Raw genomic sequence first — 26,749 nt, 5'->3', positions numbered from 1 at the left:
CTTGGCATTATCTTTTAAAATTATTTTAAAGAGTATATACCAAGCCTACCAGCTCAAATATACAAAAATGTATATGTAAATACAAAGTTACTATATACAAAGTTACAAACACACAAAGTTACTAAATACAAAGTTACAAACATACAAAGTTACTAAATGCCACACTATTTGAAAATTTTAAAAAGATTGCAAACAGTCAACATGTCATAGAGGTCTGGATAAATACTTCAGAACTGGAAAACTATTCTGGCAATTAAGGAGTGAGGTGGGAACTATATATGCTGATGAAAAAAGATCTCCAAGACATAATGGGTGGAGGGGGTGAGTTACAGAGCAGTGTGTATAGTATGATTTCATTTTGTAGGAAGGAAAAAATTTTTACACCACATACAGAGAAACTGCAAGAAAAATAAAGTATAAATTGATAATTGGTTCCTTTTAGGAAGCAGGGATTGCTATGTCATAGTGCTTTTACTCTATGTTTGAATTTATCATGAGCATGTTAAAACACACTGAGCTTTTCTGAATTTCATTTTAATATAGTGACAGGGTCAAATGCCACTATCAGCAAAATTCAGAATGTTTCAAGTATTTTTAAAAAGTAATGAAAGGCGAATTCATCAAAAAAATCACCTTGCCAGAGGATCTGACAAAAGGCTCATGGCTTCTGGATTAAGATGGCAGAATGAAGTAGTATCATAGAATGCCCCTTCTACAATCAACCTACGAATAAATGAAATTCACCAAAAAAAGGAAAGAAGCCACCTTATGTCACAAATACTGAAGAATGGTGGTGGTTAAGGGAAAAAAAAGATGGAAAAAACTCCAGGGGAGTGAGTAGCATGATTCATCACACGACCCTCATCCCAGCCCTCAGAAGCAGTAGGGAAGAAAGAGGATAAGCCAACAAACTCTTGCAATTTGCAAAGAAGCATATCAGAGTGATGAAGTAAATTAAGTAATCAGGAGAAATCCAAGTAAAAACCATTAGGAAGAGAACCACTATACAGCACAATTGGACCACAGTAAAGGCAAGAAGGGTGGCATGTCTTGGCATCATTCAAGGCCACTGGAATGAACTGGGGAAATGACCATAACAAGCACACAGGACTAAGACACGACAAGGTGAGGTGGAGCTGACCCTGGGATCTCCTCAGAATGAGCACAGGCTCCGAGTACCTTAATAAACACTGTACTCAGCCCTGCCAAACTCTTCTCCTCCCAACACAAATGGTTCAGGCACCAAGGAATGTCCAGAGAGGAAAAAATCCTGGGGTCATTGGGGCAGAATCAGGGGTTGGCCTCAGACTTCTCCACAGCAACGTAAAAATGGAGGTAGAATTAGCGGAGTAGTTAAGCGCACAGGCTCAGAAGCCACAGTTCCTGGAAAGCCCTACAGTATCATCCGTGTGACTTGGGACAAGCTAATCTCTCTGTGCCTCAGTTTCCTGACCTGTAAAAGGTGGATAATAATGGTTCTAACTCTTAAGACTATTGTGATGATTGAATCAATTAACATGCTAAGTGTCTAAAACAGTACCCAGCATATAAATGCTTAAAAATGTGAGTTATTATCATTAATATTAGGCCATGCTGTCATTCAAGAATAAGGCAATCGTCAGATGCTCATAAACATTAGAGAATTCAGGGAATATTATATATTTTTTCTTCGGAGAGAGAACCTCAATCCAAATTAAAAATTCCAAGAGATAAATCAAAAGAAAGAACTCAGAAATGGTGAAGTTGTAAGAGGAAAAAAAAAAACTGGTGCATTTCTATGAATCCACGTAAATATACAAGTAAAATTAAATAGCTGAAGGTATTATGGTTCCAGAACTGAAAGAAAATGATATTTACTTCAAAGTTAAAATATAAATAAACATAACGTGAGGGTGGAAAAAGTGTAAAATAACTCATACTTAATCTTTCACATTGAGTTAGTTGATTCTGTCTAAAATTTATATGTAGTAAAACAAACTTTTTTAATGATCAAAATATCTTACTAATTTATCATAATCTTTTCTTAATCATTGCGATCTTTTAAGAACTAATATCTCCTGTAAGAACTAACATCTCTTGTACACCTGTATTAAAGAAAAACGTCTGCCTAGAATTCATCAATGTCTTCAGTTTCTCTTCAACTAGTTTTTCATCTGTAAAGTTTATGTAACATTAAATAGCTGCTTTCTAAAACTGCATGCAAAAGGCACCCCATTTTCATATATTATCTCTATATTTCTGTTTCTTTCCACCATGCCCCCTCACCCACCAATACATACATACACATAGGACATTGGTTAAAAAGCTATTTACCAAATGTTAACATTTGGCAATTTCTAGATAGTGGGATTTGAATGTTAATTATTTTCTTTAACTTTCTGAATTTTTTATACTGACCATAAATCATTTTTATAAACATATGACTTCAAAAAAGGTAGTTAACTTTGTTAGTCCAATCTCAAATAAGTCATATACAGCTGCAAAGTAATAATAACCTCATTCTACTAAGCGTATGTCTATAAAGCCATTGTTTAAAAATTCAACATGATCCACTCACCAGGAAGTGCTGCTTTACTTATAATTCCCGTCAGCAGAGCCAATTCCTGCAAAGACCCTGCACTAATGTCCTGACAGCGCAGAATTGCTTGTATGGTATCTGAATGAGAAATGAGAAACTGCAACACCTAGCAAGGAAAAAGAGGGGGAATGGAAAAAATTGGTGGAAGAGTAGAAAAGTATATTATATCCATTGGTTTAATAACACTGATGCAAATAATTTAATGTAATGAGGAATATTAGATAAACAGTTATTCTTTGTATTTACATAGTTTATTTTTTCAAGAAGCCAACAGTCGTAAGAAAGCTCAAGATAAGGATTATTTCAAAGTTTAGAAATTTAATACACTTAAGAGCTATTGCAGAAGAGTATAAAATAACTTGGAAAGACTGCATGAAAACTATTATCTGGCCCGTATTTTATTTTTAAATTTTTGTCTAAATGGAACTAGAACATGAATTTAAAATGAGTGTGTATAAAAATGATGTCCTGAATTCAAGCTGGCTCTATGAAATTCTGACTAGTGTGACACGGGGACAATCACATAAAAGCTTTTGTCCAACTCTCCTTTTGATATGGTGAAAATAAAGGAGATAGATACAAATCTTGACCTCCAAACTCTGCCCTTCCAGCTTAGTGTTTTACAGTTTCCCATAACAGAGGACTCTACTCTTTTTCACAACCAAACATCTTCTCAACTAGATTACAGATGCCTCAAAGGCAGGGACTACACTACAACAGGCTGAACATTTGAATCTCTCAGGAATTGTGCCCCTTTATTTTTTCAATACAGATTCCTGGCCTCAGCCCATCATTGTTGGACATGCAACTCAGTAATCTGTATTTTTTAAAGAAGCTATTCAGGTAATTCCACTATGCTCAGGATAAGTCTCGTCTTATTTCACAATGTCCCACTTCTACTAAAAAATATTAATCTCAATAAAGTAGAAGACAGAGTTTTTGCGTGTTAAAGAACTAACTCAAAGGCCGCATGTGAAAGGGACAGAATGTCACCAAGACCAATGCAGTATAAAATCAGGTGCCACACGAGAAACAGCAGCATTCTATCTTGGAGAGGCAAGCCTAAAGACTGATGGCAGGGAAGGCAGATAAAATCACCATAAATTATTAGGACACAATTTCTGAGGCTATCATAAGAACAGAGCAATACGATGAAAAATGGCAGATTCATGATGATAAGACTAATTAACCAGCAAAAAGCTAAATTGTATATTGCATTATTAAAGAAATAAACATATTTTTGAAGATTTCACTGAAAAGCACTGAAAATAATATCACAACTAAATGTAGCATTACCATCTATCATTTGTATTCTATGTAAGGTCTAATAAAGTGTATAGCATACTCTAATAAATACCCGGTTAAATTACATTTTAGAAGTCAGGTTATTTCTATCACAGTAACTGCTTCCTTCTGTAAAACAACTAATTTAGATCTCTTGCTTCCCATCTCACTATTCTATTAATTAGCTATAACATTTCATTCAAACAAGAGTGCAAAAACAAACCAATGAAGTTCAAAGCGAAGTACATGGGGCCTAAGGAAATTTATGTAAGCGTTCCATCTTCTGCATTTGTAAAATAAAGCTTTTGTACTTCATGCTTTCTACACTAAGGGTTCCTCTTACCTGCCCTGCTGCCTGCAAGTGCTGAGCCATACTGGACGTAAGGACGACCTGGCACAAGCGAAGAGCCGGAAGGAGAATCTGGCGGTATCGGTCTACTGGAGTAGGGATGAACACTGGGGGGTCTCTCATGCCAAACATGCTTGATTCACATCCAGTGAACAAGGAGACAGCAACAGTCCAAGAGTTAAGGTCCATTCCAACAGTCCCTGACCACCCCCACGGCAAATAACCACAGGTGACTGATTAAGATGTGACGCTATTAACGAGGACTCTGTATCCCACATGTACAGTTAGTGAAGACAGAGTTATGTGAATCTTGAAAAAAATCTTAGTAGAGAAGACAAAATTCCCCAAACATACTTATTCTACTCTAAATGTTCCCTTAAGCCATAGAGATTATGAGTAAGAAGCAGAAACAAAAGTTGCTTTCCGCAAATTTCCCTCTCATATACACAAAGCCAAAAAGGAATCTACATTGTCTATTATATAAAATAAAACAAGATTTTAAAACCAAAAATGAGGTTGTAAAATAACTTAACCTTTAAGTTTAGGTCTCAGAACACTGTATTAATAAACTATTTGCTTACTGTAAATATTTCTATTTAAATTATTGGAGCAAAAAAAAAATGGTCGCCTGTTGAAGAGGGAATGAAAGCAGAATATGGAAATAAAGAGAGATAACAGAAAGGCTTTCCAAAGATGGGCAATAGTAATGCATCATGAAGGGAGGAATATAACTTAATCCCCTTCACTAAGGTGAAAATAAAAACTCGCACGTTTAAAACTTTAGAAAGTGATGTTAACTTTTCTCGAAGTAAAATATGTCTATAAACCTGAAAAATTCAAAACACGCAATTTGGCAATTTCTTCTTTTGAAGAAAATTACTAAAACTGAAATAATGTTATTTGATAGTAGGCGGGTCAGCTATATATAGGCTTATCAATGTCAGAGCCGTGTAGACAAAAAAGAACAAAAAATCCACATTCAAACTCAACTGAGAAATCTGCTAGTTTGGAACTTAAATAATTTCATTTGAAGCTTTCAAATTAACAAGCAGTTGGCAAAATGTTAAAATGAGAAAAACAAAATATTACTCAAGTCATCAAGAAAAGAAAATCCACCACAAATTATAATTTCATACAGGACTTTAAAAGACTGTATAATGGAAAATATGTACTTCCACTAAACAGAACAATAAAGTTTGAAAACGTAACATCTAACGAAATGCTCTCCCATCTTCCTCTTACATCACTGCTCTAAAATAAAAAGCACTTGCCTCCCAGGTGGTGCTAGTGGTAAAGCACCCGCCTGCCGGGGATGTTCAATCCTTGGGTCAGGAATATCCCCTGGAGGAGCGCATGCAAACCCACTCCAGTATTCTTTCTTGCCTGGGGAATCCCATGGACAGTGGAGCCTGGGGGGCTACAGCCCATGGGGTCACAAAGAGTCAGACACGACTGAGCACGCAGACATGTCTCTACTCACTTTTACCCTGACTAGCAACTTTCATTTATTAGCATCAAATGGCAGAGGGGTATGACCAAACAAAACCATCAAGATGAGAGTACTGCTCAAACAGAATTATAAAGGGCAAAATTATGTTTGAAAATTTTTTTCCTTAATAAACCTTTACTGGTAACTTAAAAAAAGCCAAATGATACAGACACTTACCCCTGTGGGTCCATTTCTGGGCGCATGTCATAGACTTGGCACTGTGCCAGCCTCACAATCACGCCAGACCTCAGCAGCTCTAAAGCACCCTGCTGAATCTTGGCCACTCTTGTGAGAAATGCCTAAGAAGTTACAAAACAAAAGTCATCAGTACAGAGATCACAGTCATGGGTCTCATATAAAAACAAGGCTTTCTCATAGCACATTTCTTGTTTAAGTTGAAGTATAGTTGATTTACAATGTTGTTTTTATTTAATTCTTGGCCACACCCTGCAGCATGTGGGATCTTTAGGTCCCCGCACCCCCTGCACTAGAAGGGAAACTCTCAACCACTGGACCGCCAGACATGTCCCCATCATAGCACATTTCTAATCTGTAATCATTGGTCACTAGCTAGGAAGGGGCACATTATACCCCTATGGCTTCCCTTGTGGCTCAGCTGGTAAAGAATCCACTTGCAATGCGGGAGACCTGGGTTTGATCCCTGGGTTGGGAAGAGCCCCTGGAGAAGGGAAAGGCTACTCACTCCAGTATTCTGGCCTGGAGAATTCCATAGACTGTATAGTCCATAGCGTTACAAAGAGTCACACATGACTGAGCGACTTTCACTTTCACCACAGGATTTTTATGAGGAATAAATGGTATAGCGTATCTGAAGCGCCACACAGGCCTTGTATGGGTTACGCATTCAAGTTAAATCATCACATGGGCTTACGGAGGGCAGGAAAGACAGTTTTGCTCACAGCTGTATCTCTACTACCTCAAGCAATACCTGGCATATAACAGATATTTAACAAATAATTGTTGAATAAATGAAGGACGGAGGGAAAACAGAATTAATGAAGAATCTAAGATTTTAGTGCTTCTCTTATTGTGACATTCGTGGTATTTTTAAGCAGGAGGGAACAAATTAAAACAAAATTTGGAGGAAAAGAAATTAAATGTATATACTAGACTGAAAAATCCTGTGGTTAAAGTAGAACCAGCACATCTACACTGGAATTTCATCAGGCAACTGGCACAGGCTGATTTTCTTTGGGAAAGATGTGTGTGCTCACTCTCCTCAGAGAGCACTGAGTGTCACATGGCTTTGGCATCACCAGCAACAGAAGTGAGTAAGCAGCAGTGTCAGCACCCAGCTAGCCTTCATAGACCATTCAACTCAACTCCGGCATGCTCAGAAGATGCACTCTTAGCACATGTACCCAAATTTAAAACTCCTCAGAAATGATTACGGCATGTATGATAAAAATATTAAAAACGTAGGCCACATTCATTTTCTTTAATATAGCTTTAACCTCAAGAGGAAATGACCTGTTGCTCTAACTTCAAGTGAACATAAAGCCTTACCATTTTGGACTCATAAGTGTAAAGGGCTTTTAAAAGTGGAGGCTGTGGAGTGAGTAAGCTTTGCAAAGTACGGTCATCTTCTACCAAGCTGTCCACAAGCACCTTCAGATAGCCACTGTTAGACAGGTACAGGAGCCACTGCTGCTGTTTATCCACAGAGACAATTCGATCAAGGAGAGCTAGTGCCAGCATCTGAAAGAAGAATAAATCAAAGTCCAAAATGTGGAGATGGCTACCAAGTCAACAACAGTTAACTCCCTTTATCTGGAAACGTTTAAAAGTTTTCTCACAAGGAGAACTGTTGCATGCAATACAACTCTCTCCTTTTTTTTTTGAGAAGTTGAAAGCTATGTATACCGAATCTTGATTTATTAATAAAAGGAAAATGTTCAGGGTAAAGTTATATTTCTGAAACAAAACCTAACACATTAAAATAATAGCATTAAACATATTTTAATAGAGTCTAAACATTACTTGTTGGAGGAAAGGAGGAAATCGATTTTTAAAAATAGTGTTTTCCCCTCCTAACTGTAAAGTGTTACACGCTTATTGTAGAAAACACAGAAAACAAACAAACAAACAAAAATATGGAAATTTGGCCTATTTCTTCCCAAATACTATTTTTTTAACATAATTGAGAGCACACTACATGATTCAAATGCTATATGATTTTCCCACCAGTTAGAAATTATCTTCTCAATACATTATCACCAGTATGACATAATAAAGATACATAAATGTAAATACTTCTTGAAAAAGCAGAGAAAGATATATTCAGTACAAAAACTATTTATCCCCATTCTCTTATTCAAGGATCTTTATTAACCAGCACCTCTGTTGTTTCTACCAGTATAATGCAAATCTCAAAATTAGCAAAAAGATTATTCTGAGGGCCCAGGCTGAACTAATAACGATGCTGAATGTAAATAAACAAAACATGAGTAAACAAAATAGAAATTCCAAATTATAGTAAATAAGAAAATTCACTAAAATATATTACAGAAAGTAATTCCCAATATATAATATCCATTTGAAAAGCTGATCCAATTTATGCCTTAATATAAAGTCAAAATATCTATCCAAGTATAATACTCAGCAGGAGTTACCGTACCCTTCCAATCTCATGACCATCACAAGCATCTCGACAGACTACTTCCATGAGGGCGGCACCATAGCTCTCAATAATGGCTATGTTTTCTCGTTGTAATTTACTAAACACATCTTCAGGGGCAGTCAGCCTTTCCCACATGGTTTTCTTGGCTAAAGGGTTACAAGAGAAGACATATAAAACACTCCAGCAAAAAAATTGTTTGGTAACTGAGTAATTACACCTTATACATGACAACAACAGAAAAATGCTTCCATTATTGACTGCACACAAAGGCCCATCAACCAATGAATCTGGGCAGGTAAATTTCAAGAACACAATGCACTATTCCACGCAAGTACCCTAAGATAACAATGGTATTAGGAAAAGGAGAAACTATCCTTAAAGAAATCAAATTGAATTAGAGGCTCCAGGAGAACCAATTCCTGTATTTATTCTGCTAACTGATCTGGTTTTATCTTTTATTGAGATCTAAGAGAATTTGACTACAAAGGACCAGGTACAAAGTAGACAAAAATCTACTTCCAAAAAGCAGATATTTTATTCTTTTATACTTTTTAATTCAAATGCTTACTAAAAAGGAAAAGGTATACTCATTATGAAGACAACTTAAATTTAATTCAGGTACAATGATAATTAAAGATAGGATTATAAACTTTACAAAATAAAATAATGCCACAATGTGGTCTATATTTCACTATAAAGTCTGCAGCAGGCAAATCTTCACAGTTTTAATGATATTTTTTCACTAAAATATTTTTGCCACTACTTTAGTTTTATTTTAGTCATATTTCATTTCCAATAGTGTCAAAGGAGGGTATGAGGTTATAAATCTTCTCAATCATGTCACTTTCTTAGGTCATCTGGTCCCATCTACTTTTCTATTTCACCCCTTTCCATTCTCCACCTCCACACTGCCGCCACACTAGCCTTTCTGTCCCTCAAATTCAGCACTTACCTCAGTCTCAGGATCTTTGCACTAGCTGTTCTCTCTATTCTACCCAGATCGTAGCATGGCTACCTCCTCTTCACCATTCCAGTCTCTATTAAATATCACTTCCCCAAATACACCCAATACTCCCTCCTCCCCCATCCCCCAAACAACATATCACAGCACTATTTTATTTTCTCCACAGTATTTATTTGCCAGATTTACTAAAATTCTGTTATTTGAGAGGGAGGTGGATTTCCATGCTTGTTCCCTGTCTCCCCACATCAACGACATTGAACATAAGCTTATTAACAATGGGATTCTGTCTTGTCTACCACTGTTTCTCCAGAAATTTAGCACACAAGTAGAAGCTCAAATATTAATTATTGACTGATCGACAGCATAAAGGAAAGTTTAGAAACTCTGCTCCAGAGAGGCCACCAGACGCCCTCAGGGGGGATTTCCATGGTGGGCGGGTTCTCAGGAGCCTAGTCTGAGGAGATATGGCTTCTCCTGTTCTACACACAGAACTGCCACAAAATTATGTGAGTCAAGAATTTGGGCAAGTCTGAAAGCTACCATTTTACAGGTTTAATGCTTTTTAGCCATGAATTTCTTAGTTGAAACATTCTGATTGAAATGAGGGTAAAGAGATGCTGACACATCACTCTAGAGATTCTTCCTTATAACCCCTGAGGAACCCCTGCAAGAACCTTGGGGCCTCATAGTGAAATCTGAAAAACAAGGTATTGCAGAAGACCAGTTAAGTACTCAAGAAATATTTGATTTCAAATTGTGAACAGATCTCAGAGTTCCAATATTACTTACTGACAGCACTACATAGAAATAAGAAAAATCTAATTCTTTCTTTAAAACAGGTAACAGATTTGTGGTTGCCAAGGGGGAGGGACAGAGTAGGAATCTGAGATTAGTAGATGCTAACTATTATATATAGAATGGATAACAACAAAGTCCTACTGTATAACTCAGGGAACTATAGTCAATATCCTGTGATAAACCATAATGGAAAATAGTTTTTTAAAAAAGGCCTTTCTTTAAAATCTTCATTTTTTAAGAAGATAAATTAATTCATTAGAAATCACGAAAATGATTTCTTCTACTCAATCTGTCCCTTCTTCCAACATACCATATAAATCACTGCCACACATACTTTCCTATACTACGAACTTCTTATCAAGTTGCTCAAAAATGTTAAATGTCTATTGCTTAATTCTATTAGCTCTAACACTATAGTTTCATTTTCAAGGTCATTAATAATATGGTCCTACCATCTCAAATTGGCTTAATTTGCTATCAACCCTCTCCCCTGCTTATGGCCTGATTCTTTACTCCCTCCTAGTTTGGGCCTTACTGAAAAGCCTCCATTTATTCTCATGTAAATGCAACCCAACCAGAAAAGTTCAGCAAAATCCTTGATTTCCTTTCTCCTCTCAAAGCCTGTAAAACTTGTAATTTATAATTGGGGTTGGCAAACTAAGGTCCATGGGCGAAATGTGATCTCCCATCTGTTTTTGTAAATAAAATTTCAATGTAACATAGCATATGTCTCTAGCTGCTTTTGCACTATAATGGCAGAGTTAAGGAGTTGCAGCAGAGAGCATATGGCTTGCAAAGCCTAAAACAGTTACTATCTGGCCCTTTACAGAAAAAGTTTGCAGGCATCCACTCTATATCATCCAATTTAAGGCTTATTGTTTTATAAGCACATATACTGCCATTTCTACTAGGATATAAGATTTTATGAAAGCAAGAACCCAATTCATGCTTTCTGGGACAACTTAAAATAATAAGCCACCAAATGGTTACTAACTTTTGTTTGTATTGTGAAAACTGGATATAAGCTAAGGGTCTAAAACTGAGTAGGGCATTTGCCACATATCCACAGAGGCATTAAAATGTTATTAAATGAGAGGGGAAAAGCTCATAATATACTAAGTAAAAAAGAAAAAAGAAGATACAAATCAATACAAAAAGATGGTTGGCTATAACCAAAATGTCCCGATAGTTATCTTAGAAGGGTGGGGTGTGTGACTTTTCTCTTCCTTTCATTTATTAGTATGTCCTAAATTTCCTTCAATCAACATTTACTTTTAAATAAAAAAGAAAAGCTAAATGCTATTTTTTAAATATCTGATTATTTTTAGTCAGGTTCTAAGGTCCTAAGATCTGACTCAGGTAGTAAAACAAAAGGAGTGGTGAGAAATGTACATCTAAATTCACATCAAGTAAAAAGTCTGCACCTACTACACACCAGCTATAGCTGGTATTTTTAAGTCACTTGTTGGAGTTGGATTCAAAAGAACAGAGTCAACAACAGGCAAGATGCTCTATGAAATCCTTTCAGTCCCACTACTTCATGATTAAAATCATAGGTGTACTTGTACTATGATTCTAGATCATATTAACACCTAGACCATAAAAATCGAAAATCTCTCGATATGAATCCCAAAAATTTAGTAACAGCAATAGATCATCTTTTCTAGTCTCCTTTAAAAAGATGACTGAATACTACAATTTCATAAACAAAGAACAACATGGAAATTCTTGATCAAAAGTCACAATAGCCCAAAAGAATTATGAGCAGAGCAGAAAATTCATCATTCTTACTATAATTTCTCATTCTTACTTACTGAATACTATCAACTTGTCAAAACTAAAGAAAAAGAAAAGCCAATTTAGAAGAAAATAGAACATATGAGAAAAACATAATAAAATTGCTTAAAATTACAACAATAATTTTAAAATAAAGAATTCAAACTGACATCTTCCATACAGCTCATCAATCAATTATAAATTAAAGTTGAATGACAAGCTCCTAGAAAACAGAAAGTTAAAAACTAATCTGGTTTAAAAGCAATATAATTCATTTTACAGAAATTACAACAAAACAGGGCTGATCTCAGAAATAAAACTAAAGAGGATGCACCTCCACACTGAGGTGTTAACATAACATTATAGGTTGGCTTTATCAACTTTTAGTGAAAACATTAATCTGATTAAAAATATGCTGAAAATATATATGTCATTATGAATCTATTTTTAAATGTGAAGTGTTTTTACAATACTACAGTTTAAGAAACAGTTCAGTAAAGAAATCAAGAATATAATAATTGTGGTTCATATTAAACATTTAAGCTCTGGTCAGATTATCCACTTTTTCTTTCCAGGGGTCACTGGTAGAAAAGAGAGAATATAAAAAGTGAAAAAAGAATACAGAGAGATGTTTATGACGATAATAGCTGTCAGCTAACCCCCAGGAATTACATGTGCAAAAGCAATGTCAGATTTCAACTACACTGCTCTTAATTAGGGAAACACATAAGATTCTCCAAATAATTTTATCAAAAAACATATACTTTGGTTCCTTGCCAGATGTACAGCATTGCCAGCTCAAGGCGATAGGATCCACCCATAAGGATTTTCAAAAAATTAGCTGTATGTTTAACAGACATTTGAATTTCCTTTTCCTTAAACAGTCTGCTCATATCTTCTGCTCATTTTTCTGTTGGGTTATTGATTTGTAGATGCTCTTTACTTATTAGGAATTAGTCACGCATGATATAAGTTACAAATATATTGGTGACATTTTCTACCAAATTACAGTAAGGAAAAACTACAGATTACAAAAAGATAAAATAAAAAGAGGAAGATGTGATGTTACAAGGTCAGGAGAATTCTGTTACAAATTGAGAAAACTGAATTCTAATTCTCATATGTCACATACAAGCAAGTCACTTAACCTCTCTAAGTCAGATTCCTATTTTACCAAACAGGGAAAATGGCTGCCCAGTATTCAATATATATGGTTATGTAAAACTAAAGTAAAAGTGATATGAAAAATTAAGTATGTAAATATTAAAATTCACTTTTGGTTTTAAAATAACAGAAGGTATGTACAGTGTCTTGCACAACAATATGTGCTCATTAAGAGTTTTTAAATTTAATATTTCTAATTTGAAAATTAAAAATACTAGTATCTAGAAAATACTTTGCTACCTAAAGCAAGTCAAAATAAGTAGTAATTATGACTAAGAAAAAAACTTACTAAGGGATAAAACTGCTCCAAAAATAGATCATTTGAAAATTAAAAACAAAGGAGAATTTTCTTTTACGGTCACATTGCTTTTACCACATCTTGGTAATAACTTCTTATAAAGCATGTTATAGAGCTCCACCTAGTGATTAAGTGATGATTTTTGCCAATTCAACTAAATCCAATGTTAAAATTTTTTTAAGTCAAGAGGAAAATGGGGGAGGTATGTTGGCAGATTATTGCTCTTAAAAAGCTCCTATTTGTTTAAAAACTTTCTCTGAAGTATTATTTTTAATGACCTAAAACTACTTTTGTGCATTATTTATGCCAGTAGGACATTCCCACAAATGCATGATTTGGCTATTACTACCTTCTAAGGATATTATACAAAAAATATAGCCAGTAAAGAATAATATGAGATAATCTGAGTCTTACACACTAAGTGGTTTTTAAGAATCTGTATACAAAATAAATACTTATGAAGGTTATAAGAAGGTGCCTATGACAAGTTCTTAAATATCAGTGTTAAGTCTGGCAGACTTTTGAACAGTTAAAAACATTTTCCAAACATAGCAATCAAAGAATATATATAATTACTCTTATTTTAAAATGCTAATTATATGGGAAATCTGTGGTAGTCTAGTGGTTAGGACTGCATGCTCTCACTGTCAAGGGACCAGGTTCAATCCCTGGTCAGGGGACTAAGATGCCACAAGTGAGCAGCATGGTCAAAAAAGAAACACACACACACACACTTACTATAGTTTACAAAGCCTCTATTATTATTTTAAATACGCAGACCTTCTGACCAAGAAATTCTACTCTGTGATATTTACTCAAGAAAAACCTCACATTAAGTACAAAAAGACTTATGTATACTATTGATGAGAGTTTAAACTGGTAGAAAGCCATTCGGTAGAATCTGTTGAAATAAAAATGTGCATAGTGGAAATTCCACTATAAAGTATCCTTCTTGAGAAATATATAGTCAGATAAAAGAATATTTGATGCAGCATTTTTGTCATAGTGAAAAATTAGAAACAATTTAACTACTTATGAATGAGGCAAATGATTAAATAAATGTTACTTCTATACTAAACTAAACTAAAGAGCCTCTTGATGAAAGTGGAAGAGGAAAGCGAAAAAGTTGGCTTAAAACTCAACATTTGGAAAACTAAGATCATGGCATCTGGTCCCATCACTTCATTGCAAATAGATAGGGAAACAGTGGAAACAGTGACAGACTTTTTTGGGGGGGGCTCCAAAATCACTGCAAATGGTGACTGCAGCCATGAAATTAAAAGATGCTTCCTCCTTGGAAAGAAAAAGCTATGACCAATCTAGACAGTGTATTAAAAAGCAGTGACATTACTTTGCCAACAAAGGTCCATCTAGTCAAAGCTATGGTTTTTCCAGTAGTCATGTGTGGATGGGAGAGTTGGACTATAAAGAAAGCTGAGCGCAGAAGAATTGATGTTTTTGAAGTGTGGTGTTGGAGAAGACTCCTGAGAGTCCCTTGGACTGCAAGGAGATTCAACCAGTCCATCCTAAAGGAGATCAGTCCTGAATATTCATTGGAAGGATTGATGCTGAAGCTGAAACTCCAATACTTTGGCCACCTGATGTGAAGAACTGACTCACTGGAAAAGACCCTGATGCTGGGAAAGATTGAAGGCGGGAGGAGAAGGGGACGACAGAGGATGAGATGGTTGGATGGCATCAGCAACTCAATGGACATGAGTTTGAGTAAACTCCGGGAGTTGGTGATAGACAAGGAGGCATGGCGTACTGCAGTCCGTGGGGTCACAAATAGTTGGACTCCACTGAGCAACTGAAGTGACTTGACTTCTATACTGCAGAATGACAGAGCTATTTTAAAAGACATGTACTGTTCAATGGGACCAGAGGTGAGCAGGAGTTACAAAAATATGTAAGCTAAAGTAGTATTTGAAGGTCTGTGCTTACATTACTTTTGTACTATTGTCACTTTTTTTCCCTTCTTTTTTAATTTGGCTGCCCCAGGTCTTAGTTGCGGCACACAGGCTCTTTAGCTGCAGCATGTGGGCTCCAGTTCCCTGACCAGGGATCAAACCCAGGCCCCCTATATTGGCAGTGCAGAGTCTTAGCTACTGGACCACCAGGGAAGTCCCTATTGCCACAATTTTATAAAAGTAAACATTTTCCTTTGACTTTATAATAAGTACTTTAATGATTTCATAAAGACTCACTTTATAGCTTTGCTTAGCCAAAAGGTGAACAGGTGATTTAAAAAAAAATATTTGAAGTAACCAATCTCTAAAAACAGAAAAGATTAGCACTTACCCACTTCTAAGGTATCTGGTTCATCTGGCCTCTGGGCAATCTGTAAGTAATAAAGCAGAGAGCCATACAGGTGTGTCCTCACTCGCTGGAATCCACCACCTAGGAAAATACAGCAGAGGAAAAATCTTTTTTCAAATTAAAGTTAAAACAAATACAGAAGTTCTAATTTGTAGAAAATTTAGACCAAAAAAAAAAAAACCTGTCTTCAAAATGAAGTCTAACAGTTTCTTCAATATGATGTGAAGTGAAGAATCTCCGAGAGAAGCAAACCCCACCACTGGGTTCTCTGTGGGCGGAGGTGAGGTGAAAGAGCTATCAAGAGTGAAAGTACAATGGACCTCTCCGGGTCCCAAGACTAAGGGTTGCTTCTGTTCTGTGCGAACGGCTTGGCTTAGGTGAGCGGTCAGGGTGAACACAGCACCTGCTACCACGGGCATTAATTCCTGTGCTGCTTCATCATCCAGGATCTTAAAGCAGAAAGACAAACCACAGTGAGGGCCCTGCTTTCAGCTACAGTCATTAACATGTCTTACACATTCAGCTTTTCAACTACCACAAGAGTTTAAAGATGGAATTGTACTATTCAAAGACAAAAGCTAATACACGGAAAGAAATTTAAATAGGATGCTGAGTAAAATGTTCTTAACCAGAAGGGAGCCCTAGCAGAATTCCCTAGAGGTTTTTAATGGAAATTAACGTAATGGCCTCCCCAGTAGAGCCTCCTATTTAATAGGTCTAGGGTAGGGATCTGTCATGTAGATTTTTAAAAAGCTCCCTAGGGAATGCTGATACACACTCTGGTTGAGAGCCATTATTGTACAGTTACAATAAAACTTTCCTCAAGGAACGTTTTAACACTGGCATTGCACAACTCTATTGACTCCAAATCTAAAATGGAAAACAGGTGGGGCAAATTATATATTTAAATGGGATCAAAATTTGTTCAGCAGCATACAGTAATTTAGGAAGCATGTCACCTTATCATGCACATCTTGTAAAAGATCACGAATAATCAGTTGGCGATCCTCTGCTTGAATGAGGTCCTGGGGACAGGCTGTCAGGATAATTTCTACCAGCTGCCTCCATGACTCCAGAGCATGCCGTTTTGCATGAAGACACTGCAACAATTTGTTTCTTCCTACCACATACTGGAGTATGGTGCTGATTTCCTACAGCCGCAGAAATTGAATTGCAAGGTTAACACTTAGACAAATAAAGTCTTACCAACAGACTGCTATTTGTAACCCTGTTGGTTAATCTGAAAACATTTACAGTATCCTCTGGAAACTTTCCACATGCTTGCCAGACAGCAGATTAACTTTTTATGTTACACTGGTGGCCAGAATATTATTATTTTTCATAAAAAATAATAAAGCTCTGTGTGCGCGTGTGTATGTTTAAGATAGGTGGCAGAGGTGATGTGTGTGGAAATTTTTTCATCCCATCTTCTTTCTTCTTGCAACTGTCTATCATACTTACTCTGTAACACTAGAGTTCCCTAAAACCCAAGTTCAATAGCACGTTTCCTGGATGTGTCTTCTATTTCTTTGCCTCTCGCTTTGGCCTAGCCAGCTGTGTTTCCACATATGTGGTCCTTCCCGCTCGATCTCTGACCCGTATCTCCCCATTTGTGATGACAAGTGACTCTTCCCTCACTGACTGGGAACAAGTAAAATCTATTACACAATATGAAAAGGTTGTAAATCCTCACTTAGCAGAAAAGATATGATTTTTATTCTGGCATCCAGACATTAACTTCAGTTCAGCTTTTAACATTACAAAGTCAAAAGTGAAAGACTCCATTTCTATCAGATCCACTTCACAACTGTAAAAAGTATAATCAGAACTCTAAAAGAGGCAGGACCCAATCATGCCTGTGAGATGATTAGAAAAGTTTGTGCTTAATTTGCATGTAAAACACGTATTAGAATATCTGGGTCATGCTGGCTCAGTGTGACAAACACCACTGTGTATCCATGTATACGAACAGAGCAAAATGTGAATGCTTTTAACAATAATAAAATGGCAATGACAGGTGACTTTTAATTTTTAAGTAGTTTCCTAATAATTTAGAAGTCAGTTCACTGTTTTGTCATCTAACTGGCGATTTAAGTAGCTTAAGGAGTTAAAAGGTGTCAGCAGGGCTTACATCCATCAGGAGAGGTCTCTGTCCTATGGCTGCCATACCCTGAAGGGCGTTCACTTCGGCTACAAGAACTCTGTGAAGAAGCTACATAGTTGAGAGAAGGGAGAAAAACAAGATCATTCCCAACACCAGTACAACAATAACCTAGCAGTTACTTTAAACTGCCCTAGAGGGGAAAATTTCAGATAACTTTATATATAATTTAACTGTGGCACCATCCAATTTCTGTCAAAAACAGGAGGGATCCCTCACATTCCAGAGAGTAGTACCAAAGAGCCTCTGCGGCAGGAAAGTTGGTGCAAATGCACAGGATATCTTCTTCCTACTAGTTAGATCATTACCACCTACCTGGTAGAGAGTTAAATAATTAAAACCACCCCAGAGTGACAGCTGGGTGGCATAACTACTAACAGGAAGGAGATGGGGAACCTAACAAAGAGATAAAATTAGTGTGGCCTATTCAGTTTTCTTTCTTTGCTGCTTGAAAAGTGTAAACCACAGTCTAATAAACCAACAACTCTATTAGGAAAAAAAAGTTATTTTTCCCTAACAACTCAAAGACTGAACCACTTGATACTGCACACACTCTAAAGCAATGCTCACCTTGACATTGCAGACTGTCTGTCCCCGTAAATTCTTGTGTTCACAGTTAGCAATAACTTGTTCAATCTGGGCCCGATCAAAGAAATCCAACTGCAAAGGCTCAGGGATCTCCTGACTGAAGTCAATGGAGTCGAGAATATTGAGAATTTTTCGACGTACTAGAAATAATGAAGAGTCGTTTTATTTCAGCTGGGACATTGAGGAGAAAAGCAAACCACAGCACTCGGCTCACTCTCAAAGACAGTACTGTATCTATGTTCAGAAAGGGCATCAGTCTGGAAATTGAAGATTGTATTGAAATCTAAATTGGATTTTATTTCTAACACATTCATTTGCAAAAATGCTTTTGCCATCCTATCATCCTGTTATAAAAAGTTTTTTTAATTGACAAATAATTTTTATATAGCTTTTCAACATCAGTTCAGAATTTACAGATATAGGCATTAATTACCTCCTGAAATTTTAAGCAATTTAATATATACGTATCTACAAATTTATTACAAATTGAAAGAGCTTCACCTTTTGTAGAAGTGTCAAAGTGCAGGAACCCAGAGACAGACCTATTTTCATCTTCCATGCCTCCTTCCCCATCTGTTGGAGCATCAGTAATAAAAGATCAGAAAAAGAACACACTCACAAAATTTATTTGGAAATAACAAATATCAGGTTATTTTATTTCTATGTCATTGTTTCTAGGTCAAAGAGCCCCTTGCAAATGGATAATTAAAATGCAAAGATGATGAGAACTTATCAACAACATTCACCTAATTCTTTGTTTCTATCAGATCAAATCTATCTATCTAAATGAATGTGTTAGAAATAAAATCCAATTTAGATTTCAATACAATCTTCAATTTCCAGACTGATGCCCTTTCTGAACATAGATACAGTACTGTCTTTGAGAGTGAGCCGAGTGCTGTGGTTTGCTTTTCTCCTCAATGTCCCAGCTGAAATAAAACGACTCTTCATTATTTCTAGTACGTCGAAAAATTCTCAATATTCTCGACTCCACTGCCTTCAGTCAGGAGATCCCTGAGCCTTTGCAGTTGGATTTCTTTGATCTTTCACAATTGTAAAAAGCACAATCAGAACTCTAAAAGAGGCAGGATCCAATCATGCCTGTGAGATGATTAGAAAAGTTTGTGCTTAATTTGCATGTAAAACACATATTAGAATATCTTGGGTCATGCTGGCTCAGTGTGACAAACTCCACTGTGTACCCGTGTATACGAACAGAGCAAAATGTGAATGCTTTTAACAATAATAAAATGGCAATGACGGGTGACTTTTAATTTTGTGTTCTGAAGGGAAAAAATTCTAAAGGCAGAAAGAATGTGTTTGGCCTACAATCACAGACTAACCGTAAGATTCAGATTCGCACTTGCATTCACACAGACCAGTCAGCAGCATGACAATACAAATGCCAACATGCCCATGTTCACCTGAGTAGGGTTTCACCGGCATGTCATCCAGCAGGAGGTGTAGCAGCCTCTGGGTGTGTGAGCGTTGGCGATTCAAAGAAGTTACCCTTAGTTCTATTGAGGCAGTCTTCATCAGCCAGGACATCTGGTTCAGCATAGATATTTCATATTCTGGAATTTAAATACATATGTTTAGTTTCCCAGCATAATGACACAAAATCAGAACAGACATAGTCTATAGCTTGTCATTTCCCATGTAACACAGTCAATAAATTATGAAACTATCCACCATAATAATTTGTCACTCTGTAAAATTAAAACAGAAAAAAACAGATGCCAAGAGAGAAAAAATAAGCCAGTGTATGTCTATGAAAGGTAAGCAAAAGCAACTGAAAAACAAAAGAGAGTCAAGTTTCTGTTGCTACAATAACTTCACGCAGATCTAGAGAATTCTGGATCTATCATAGTTTGACATTAATAGAGAATTTAATACTTAAAAAAATAATCCAAGTAATTCTCAACTATTTATCTTGTCAAAAAAGACTACCATAAAATTTGATTTTTATTTCAGAAAAAAATACATTTCAAAAACTAAAATAAACACATAATTTGCATAATTTTAAATTGCATAATTTTCTGCTATCTTGAGATTATCAAGGTCATTTTGATCTAACATATAGTTAGGATTGGGAATCACTTATACAATAGAAGTTTTTGAATCCAATATTATTGTAATATGCCTGGCTTTGAAGTCCTAAATTATGAGTTTTATAAACATACAAACACTACTACTGCTGCTAATAATAATAATTACAAGCAAAGCTACATCAATATTTCAAAAGTAGATAGCAAGATAAGCAAGATAGGAACTTTTGTTTTCTAATTAGGAATAAAAAAGGGTTTCTTAAAAATCTTTTTATAAACAATATCTTAGGATTAAAAATAACATATACTGATTATGAAAATGAAGTCAAACTCTTCTGCCATTAGGTAATTCCCAAGTCTCTCACACCATACCCTAAGAAGTAAAGCAGGGTCTTCCCTAGTGACTTGGTGGTCAAGAATCCTCCTGCCAATGCAGGAGACAGGGGTTCCATCCCTGATCTGGGAAGATCCCACATGCTGAGGAGCAACAACGCTTGTGCACCACAGCTACTGAGCCTGTGCTCTAGAGCCCTGGAGCTGCAACTACTGAAGTCCTGGCACCCTAAAGCTCTTGTTACACAACAAGAAAAGCCACCTCAGTGAGAAGCCCCCACTCACCACAACTAGAGAAAAGCCCTCGCAGCAATGAAGACCTAGCACAGTCGAAAATAAATAAATAGGTTTTTAAAAAATCCTTAAAAAGCAAAACAGAGTTGACAATTACTAGTAATGGCAACTTATGAAGAAATCTGTGAGTGAAGACTTCCTAAAACATAAAGATGATACAAAATAAACTTTTAAAAAACCTCAATAAAACCATTACTGTCTAGATATAACATGAACTAAGAAAACTGTTACAAATTGATCAAAAAGAAAATTACATAAAATAGAATCCTATAAAACACAGGAAGCCTGGGTTGATCAGGTCAATAAACTAAAGGTATAGTTTCCATCATAATTAGTTTCCCATTTTCATTTCAAGGCCTGATCATACACAAGAAACAAAAGTAAAACATAGATTTTTACAAAACAATCTCACACAAAAAAATCTAAATTTTCAAAATTTTCTTATATAAATATTTTCTTATCCCTTAAACACAATTTTAAACTTTTGTTAGTAAAAGGATCAAATTCCATCCTTAACAGGCTATTTGAAAATAATTTTTTGCTGCCAGTTAAAACATCAGGTTTCTCAAGAACAAATTACAAAAACAACACAAAGGAACACAGAAGCAAAGTAATAAAACGAGGACAGAATTCCACAAATTCTAAAACTGCCACCCCAGTTCAGTTCAGTTCAGTCGCTCAGTCGAGTCCAACTCTTTGCGACCGCATAGACCGCAGCACGCCAGGCCTCCCTGTCCATCACCAACTCCTGGAGTTTACTCAAGTTCATGTTCAATCAGTTGGTTATGCCATCCAACCATCTCATCCTCTGTTGTCCCCTTCTCCTCCCGCCTTCAATCTTTCCCAGCATCAGGGTCTTTTCCAATGAGTCAGTTCTTTGCATCAGGTGGCCAAAGTATTGGAGTTTCAGCTTCAGCATCAGTCCTTCCAATGAATATTCAGGACTGATTTCCTTTAGGATGGACTGGTTGGATCTCCTTGCAGTCCAAGGGACTCTCAAGAGTCATCTCCAACACCACAGTTCAAAAGCATCAATTCTTTAAAGGGCGCTCAGCTTTCTTTATAGTTCAAATCTCACAACCATACACGACTACTGAAAAGCTATAGCTTTGACTAGACTGAACTTTGTTGGCAAAGTAATGTCTCTGCTTTTTAATATGCTGTCTAGGTTGGTCATAACTTTTCTTCCAAGGAGTAAGAGTCTTTCAATTTCATGGCTGTAGTCACCATCTGCAGTGATTTTGGAGCCCCCAAAACTAAAGTCTGTCACTGTTTCCACTGTTTCCCCATGTATTTGCCATGAAGTGATGGGACCAGATGCTATGATCTTAGTTTTCCAAATGTTGAGTCTTAAGCCAACTTTTTCACTCTCCTCTTTCACTTTTATCAAGAGGCTCTTTAGTTCTTCTTCACTTACTGCCATAAGGGTGGTGTCATTTGCATATCTGAGGGTACTGATATTTCTCCCAGCAATCTTGATTCCAGCTTGTGCTTCATCCAGCCCAGCATTTCACATGATGTACTCTGCATATAAGTTAAATAAGCAGGGTGACAGTATACAGCCTTGACATACTCCTTTCCTGATTTGGAACCAGTCTGCTGTTCCATGTCCAGTTCTAACTGTTGCTTCCTGACCTGCATACAGATTTCTCAGGAAGCAGGTCAGGTGGTCTGGTATTCCCATCTCTTTCAGAATTTTCCACAGTTTTTTATACTCCACACAGTCAAAGGCTTTGGCATAGTCAATAAAGCAGATGTTTTTCTGGAACTCTCTTGTTTTTTTGATGATCCAATCGAAATTTGATCTCTGGTTCCTCTGCCTTTTCTAAATCCAGCTTGAACATCTGGGAGTTCACGGTTCAAGTATTGCTGAAGCCTGGCTTGGAGAATTTTGAGCATTACTTTGCTAGCATATGAGATGAGTGCAATTGTGCGGTAGTTTGAGCATTCTTTGGCATTGCCTTTCTTTGGGATTGGAATGAAAACTGACCTTTTCCAGTCCTGTGGCCACTGCTGAGTATTCCAAACTTTCTGGCATATTGAATGCAACACTTTCACAGCATCATCTTTTAGGATTTGAAATAGTTCAACTGGAATTCCATCACCTCCACTAGCTTTGTTCATGTGATGCTTCCTAAGGCCCACTTGACTTCACATTCCAGGATCTGGCTCTAGGTGAGTGATCACACCATCATGATTCTGTGGATCGTGAAGATCTTTTTTGTATAGTTCTTATGTGTATTCTTGTTACCTCTTCTTAATATCTTCTGCTTCTGTTAGGTCCATACCATTTCTGTCCTTTATTGAGCCCATCTTTGCATGAAATGTTCCCTTGGTATCTCTAATTTTCTTGAAGAGATCTCTAGTCTTTCCCATTCTATTGTTTTCCTCTATTTCTTTGCACTGATCACTGAGGAAGGCTTTCTTATCTCTCCTTGCTATTCTTTGGAACTCTGCATTCAAATGGGTGTATCTTTCCTTTTCTCCTTTGCCTTTTGCTTATTTTCTTTTCTCAGCTATTTGTGAGGCCTCCTTGGACAACCATTTAACCTTTTTGCATTTCTTTTTCTTGGGGATGGTCTTGATCCCCGCCTCCTGTACAATGTCATGAACCTCAGTACATAGTTCTTCAGGCACTCTATCAGATCTAGTCCCTTAAATAAATTTCTCACTTCCACTGTATAATTGCAAGGGATTTGATATAGATCATACCTGAATGGCCTAGTGGTTTTCCCTACTTTCTTCAATTTAAGTCTGAATTTGGCAATAAGGAGTTCATGATCTGAGCCACAGTCAGCTCCTGGTCTTGTTTTTGCTGACTGTAGAGAGCTTCTCCACCTTTGGCTGCATAGAATATAATCAATCTGAATTCAGTATTGATCATCTGATGATGTCCATGTGTAGAGTCTTCTCTTGTGTTGTTGGAAGAGGGTGTTTACTATGACCAGTGTGTTCTCTTGGCAAAACTCTATTAGCCTTTGCCCTGCTTCATTCTGTACTCCAAATTTGCTGTTACTTCAGGTATTACTTGACTTCCTACTTTTGCATTCCAGTCCCCTATAATGAAAAGGACATCTTTTTTGGGTGTTAGTTCTAGAAGGTCTTGTAGGTCTTCACAGAACCATTCAACTTCAGCTTCTTTAGCATTACTGGTTGGGGCATGGACTTGGACTTGTCTAACTGCTACCCCAAAATGTTATAAAATGAAAATCACTCAACACAAACTTTACACATTTGTTTTAATAATAAGGGAGAAAAATGTCCTACCTTTGTTAGAAAATGGTAAGTGCTGCAACTGAGAAAATAAGAAGTCCTGGCTGGTTCTCAAGTACCTCATAGTAGGACCAGATGTATCAGAACATGCACATAATTGGTAAATCACCTACAGAATTACAATAACATAAGAAAATCCCCAAATCAGCTTTTTATATTACAGATTTTAATAAAAACGTTGAACTTAAATCTACTACATGGAACCTAAGACCCGTAAACAACTAAAGCAACAAGGATAAACATATGCATATATAATACAAAAATGCAGAGTAACAAGTAGTTCTTAGCACACTGACTCAAAATATACTAGAATACAACTGGAGAATGCTGACAACATTCTTATAGGCCTAATCTTAAAATCACCCTAAATATACTAACATATATACATGTAGTTAAATAATAAGTTTTAGTATTTTATCTATTATTGGCAGTAAATTACTCAGAAGTAACTTCTAAAAACCAAGGTTATGTATTAATTAGTTGATATAATTGTTGGGATCTAAGAATCCCTTGTGGGAATCTAATCCTATGTATTCCCAAAGAGCAATGGTTCAGTATTCACCAATTTAGTGTTCTTTGTGATTTTATAAAATTAGTAGCAACAACTGAAGGTAAATTCAATACAGATCTAGAAACACAGTCTTAAGCAAAACACAAAACAACAAAGCATAACTAAAGATGTTGAGTAAAGCAGAGTAAAAAAACTGGAAACAACCTAAGTGTAATTTATATTGTAGCAGCACAGAAAGATCCCCCTCCCCCCAGGGGGGAGGGAAGGACACAAAATTGTAAATATGTATTTAATATATACAAGGAAAAGATAGGAAGGGAACACAAGGTAAAGCTTAAATACTTACAGGTGTACGCTTGTCTTTCAAACAGCTTTGATATTATATTGTTTTTGACACTATAAATACTGAATTTCTCAAAACAAAATCAAGTTATTCATATTAGATGGTAAGAAATGTGTCATTAATTTCTAGTAACCTGCTGCTACAACATAAATTACATAGGTTGTTTCCAGTTTTTTTAGTCTTTCTTACCATGAAAATGAGAATCAAATTGAGAAATTAGTTGTATCTTATAAAGCCTAGTTCTTAAAATACTTATAATGTGAAGAAAACAAGAAATAAAAGAATACAACACAAGTAAAACAACAAACTCACTAAAGTTTAAAGTTACATTAATTTGACTATCTACCACTTTACATACAGCTATATGTATAATGCACATGGTTCTTAAAAAGCACTTTCACTTACATTCTTGCATTCTCATTGAAGTCTCACAATAGCCCATTTCACAAATTTAAAAACTGAGAGAAGTTTCAGGGCAGACCCAAAGTGACTTAGTTAAGGGGCAGAGATAGGAATCAGAGGTCTTCTGACCCTAATCCACTAAAAAGAAACAACTTGAAACACAGCATCCTTGGAAAATTTCTGTATCAACTGGTCTAAATCCATCCCTTATTTTTCAAGAGATCAACATACAGGATCTTGTAGATCTATAAGATCTTGAGTTTGTGCTTTGTGGATTTTACCCATAAATCAAACACTGGTCAAACCACTAGATGAACTCATTTCAACTCGGTCCTACTGTGGTACTTGCATATCTGCGATGGATTCAAGCATAAGCTTCTTCTCGTAGGTGCTACAGAGTTCAGCCCTCGGTATACCTGGTAACACAGCTCAGCGAGTTGAGGGGATGCCCTCACTGCCAGTGGGCCTGTTCTCCCTTCAGCTCCCTTCTCCAAGACGTTCAAGATGGCGTGAAGGCAGGTCCGAGGGCAACCTAACACTCCTGCTCGAAACCAAGAGAGAAGTCAGCTTCTCTTTCCCAATTTCGGCATTAAAAACCCCAGGATACATTTATAAAACTTAAAGCTCTGTACACATACACCCTACTGTAAATACCATTTCAAATACTGATACAGAAAATTTATTAAATACTAATTTTCCAAGGCTTAGTTTGTCCAGACTACATCTAAATCCCCAAAAACTCAACCTGTCACATAATTTTTCATACATTATTTCTTTCAGTGAATTATCCCACGAGCCCAGAATACAATACCTAATCATTTAGCGACATATATATGAAAAAGAAATAAATGGCTGTGTGTCTTGTGGCAATACCTGGGTCTTGCAAGTTTGTGGTACTGACAGGTTTCTTTAATTCAAAGCCCAACAGGTAGAGAGCAAGATTGGGTGGATTGCGTTCCAGAGACGTAATGAGAAGATTCAAGATATGGATTCTTGTTTCATGACGGATTCCAGCTAATTTCTTTTCAAGTTCTGAGCCTAAATGTGGAAATAATAAAGCAATAAATAGTTACCATGGGTCAAACTGAAAAATATAAAACTTGTATCTCAAACCTCAGATGTTTTCTTTAGCTTTA

The 26,749-nt window shown here is 36.4% G+C and overlaps 1 protein-coding gene across 3 annotated transcripts in view; it reads right to left on the bottom strand.

Moving 5' to 3' along the window:
- The window catches only part of NUP205 (nucleoporin 205), a 78,199-nt gene that overhangs the window by 11,459 nt on the left and 39,991 nt on the right, over positions 1–26,749 (bottom strand). For all 3 annotated transcript variants that reach the window (XM_081533011.1, XM_081533010.1, XM_081533009.1), the window contains exons 21-35: positions 26,487–26,651; positions 26,030–26,154; positions 24,352–24,466; positions 19,834–19,983; positions 18,911–18,982; positions 18,392–18,549; positions 17,792–17,872; positions 16,620–16,811; positions 15,842–16,109; positions 15,643–15,741; positions 8,339–8,487; positions 7,228–7,419; positions 5,878–5,999; positions 4,206–4,344; positions 2,558–2,684 (exon numbers count right to left, since the gene is read on the bottom strand). In XM_081533011.1, coding sequence (XP_081389137.1) covers positions 2,558–2,684; positions 4,206–4,344; positions 5,878–5,999; positions 7,228–7,419; positions 8,339–8,487; positions 15,643–15,741; positions 15,842–16,109; positions 16,620–16,811; positions 17,792–17,872; positions 18,392–18,549; positions 18,911–18,982; positions 19,834–19,983; positions 24,352–24,466; positions 26,030–26,154; positions 26,487–26,651 — 2,154 coding nt within the window. The remainder of the gene's footprint in view (positions 1–2,557; positions 2,685–4,205; positions 4,345–5,877; positions 6,000–7,227; positions 7,420–8,338; positions 8,488–15,642; positions 15,742–15,841; positions 16,110–16,619; positions 16,812–17,791; positions 17,873–18,391; positions 18,550–18,910; positions 18,983–19,833; positions 19,984–24,351; positions 24,467–26,029; positions 26,155–26,486; positions 26,652–26,749) is intronic.

Source organism: Giraffa tippelskirchi, chromosome 10 (genome assembly GCF_054371585.1).
Source record: "Giraffa tippelskirchi isolate mGirTip1 chromosome 10, T2T-mGirTip1v1.2.pri, whole genome shotgun sequence".
NCBI classification, from domain to species: domain Eukaryota; kingdom Metazoa; phylum Chordata; class Mammalia; order Artiodactyla; family Giraffidae; genus Giraffa; species Giraffa tippelskirchi.
Note: the sequence above shows the minus strand (reverse complement) of the source record. Positions and strands in the feature narration are given on the sequence as shown.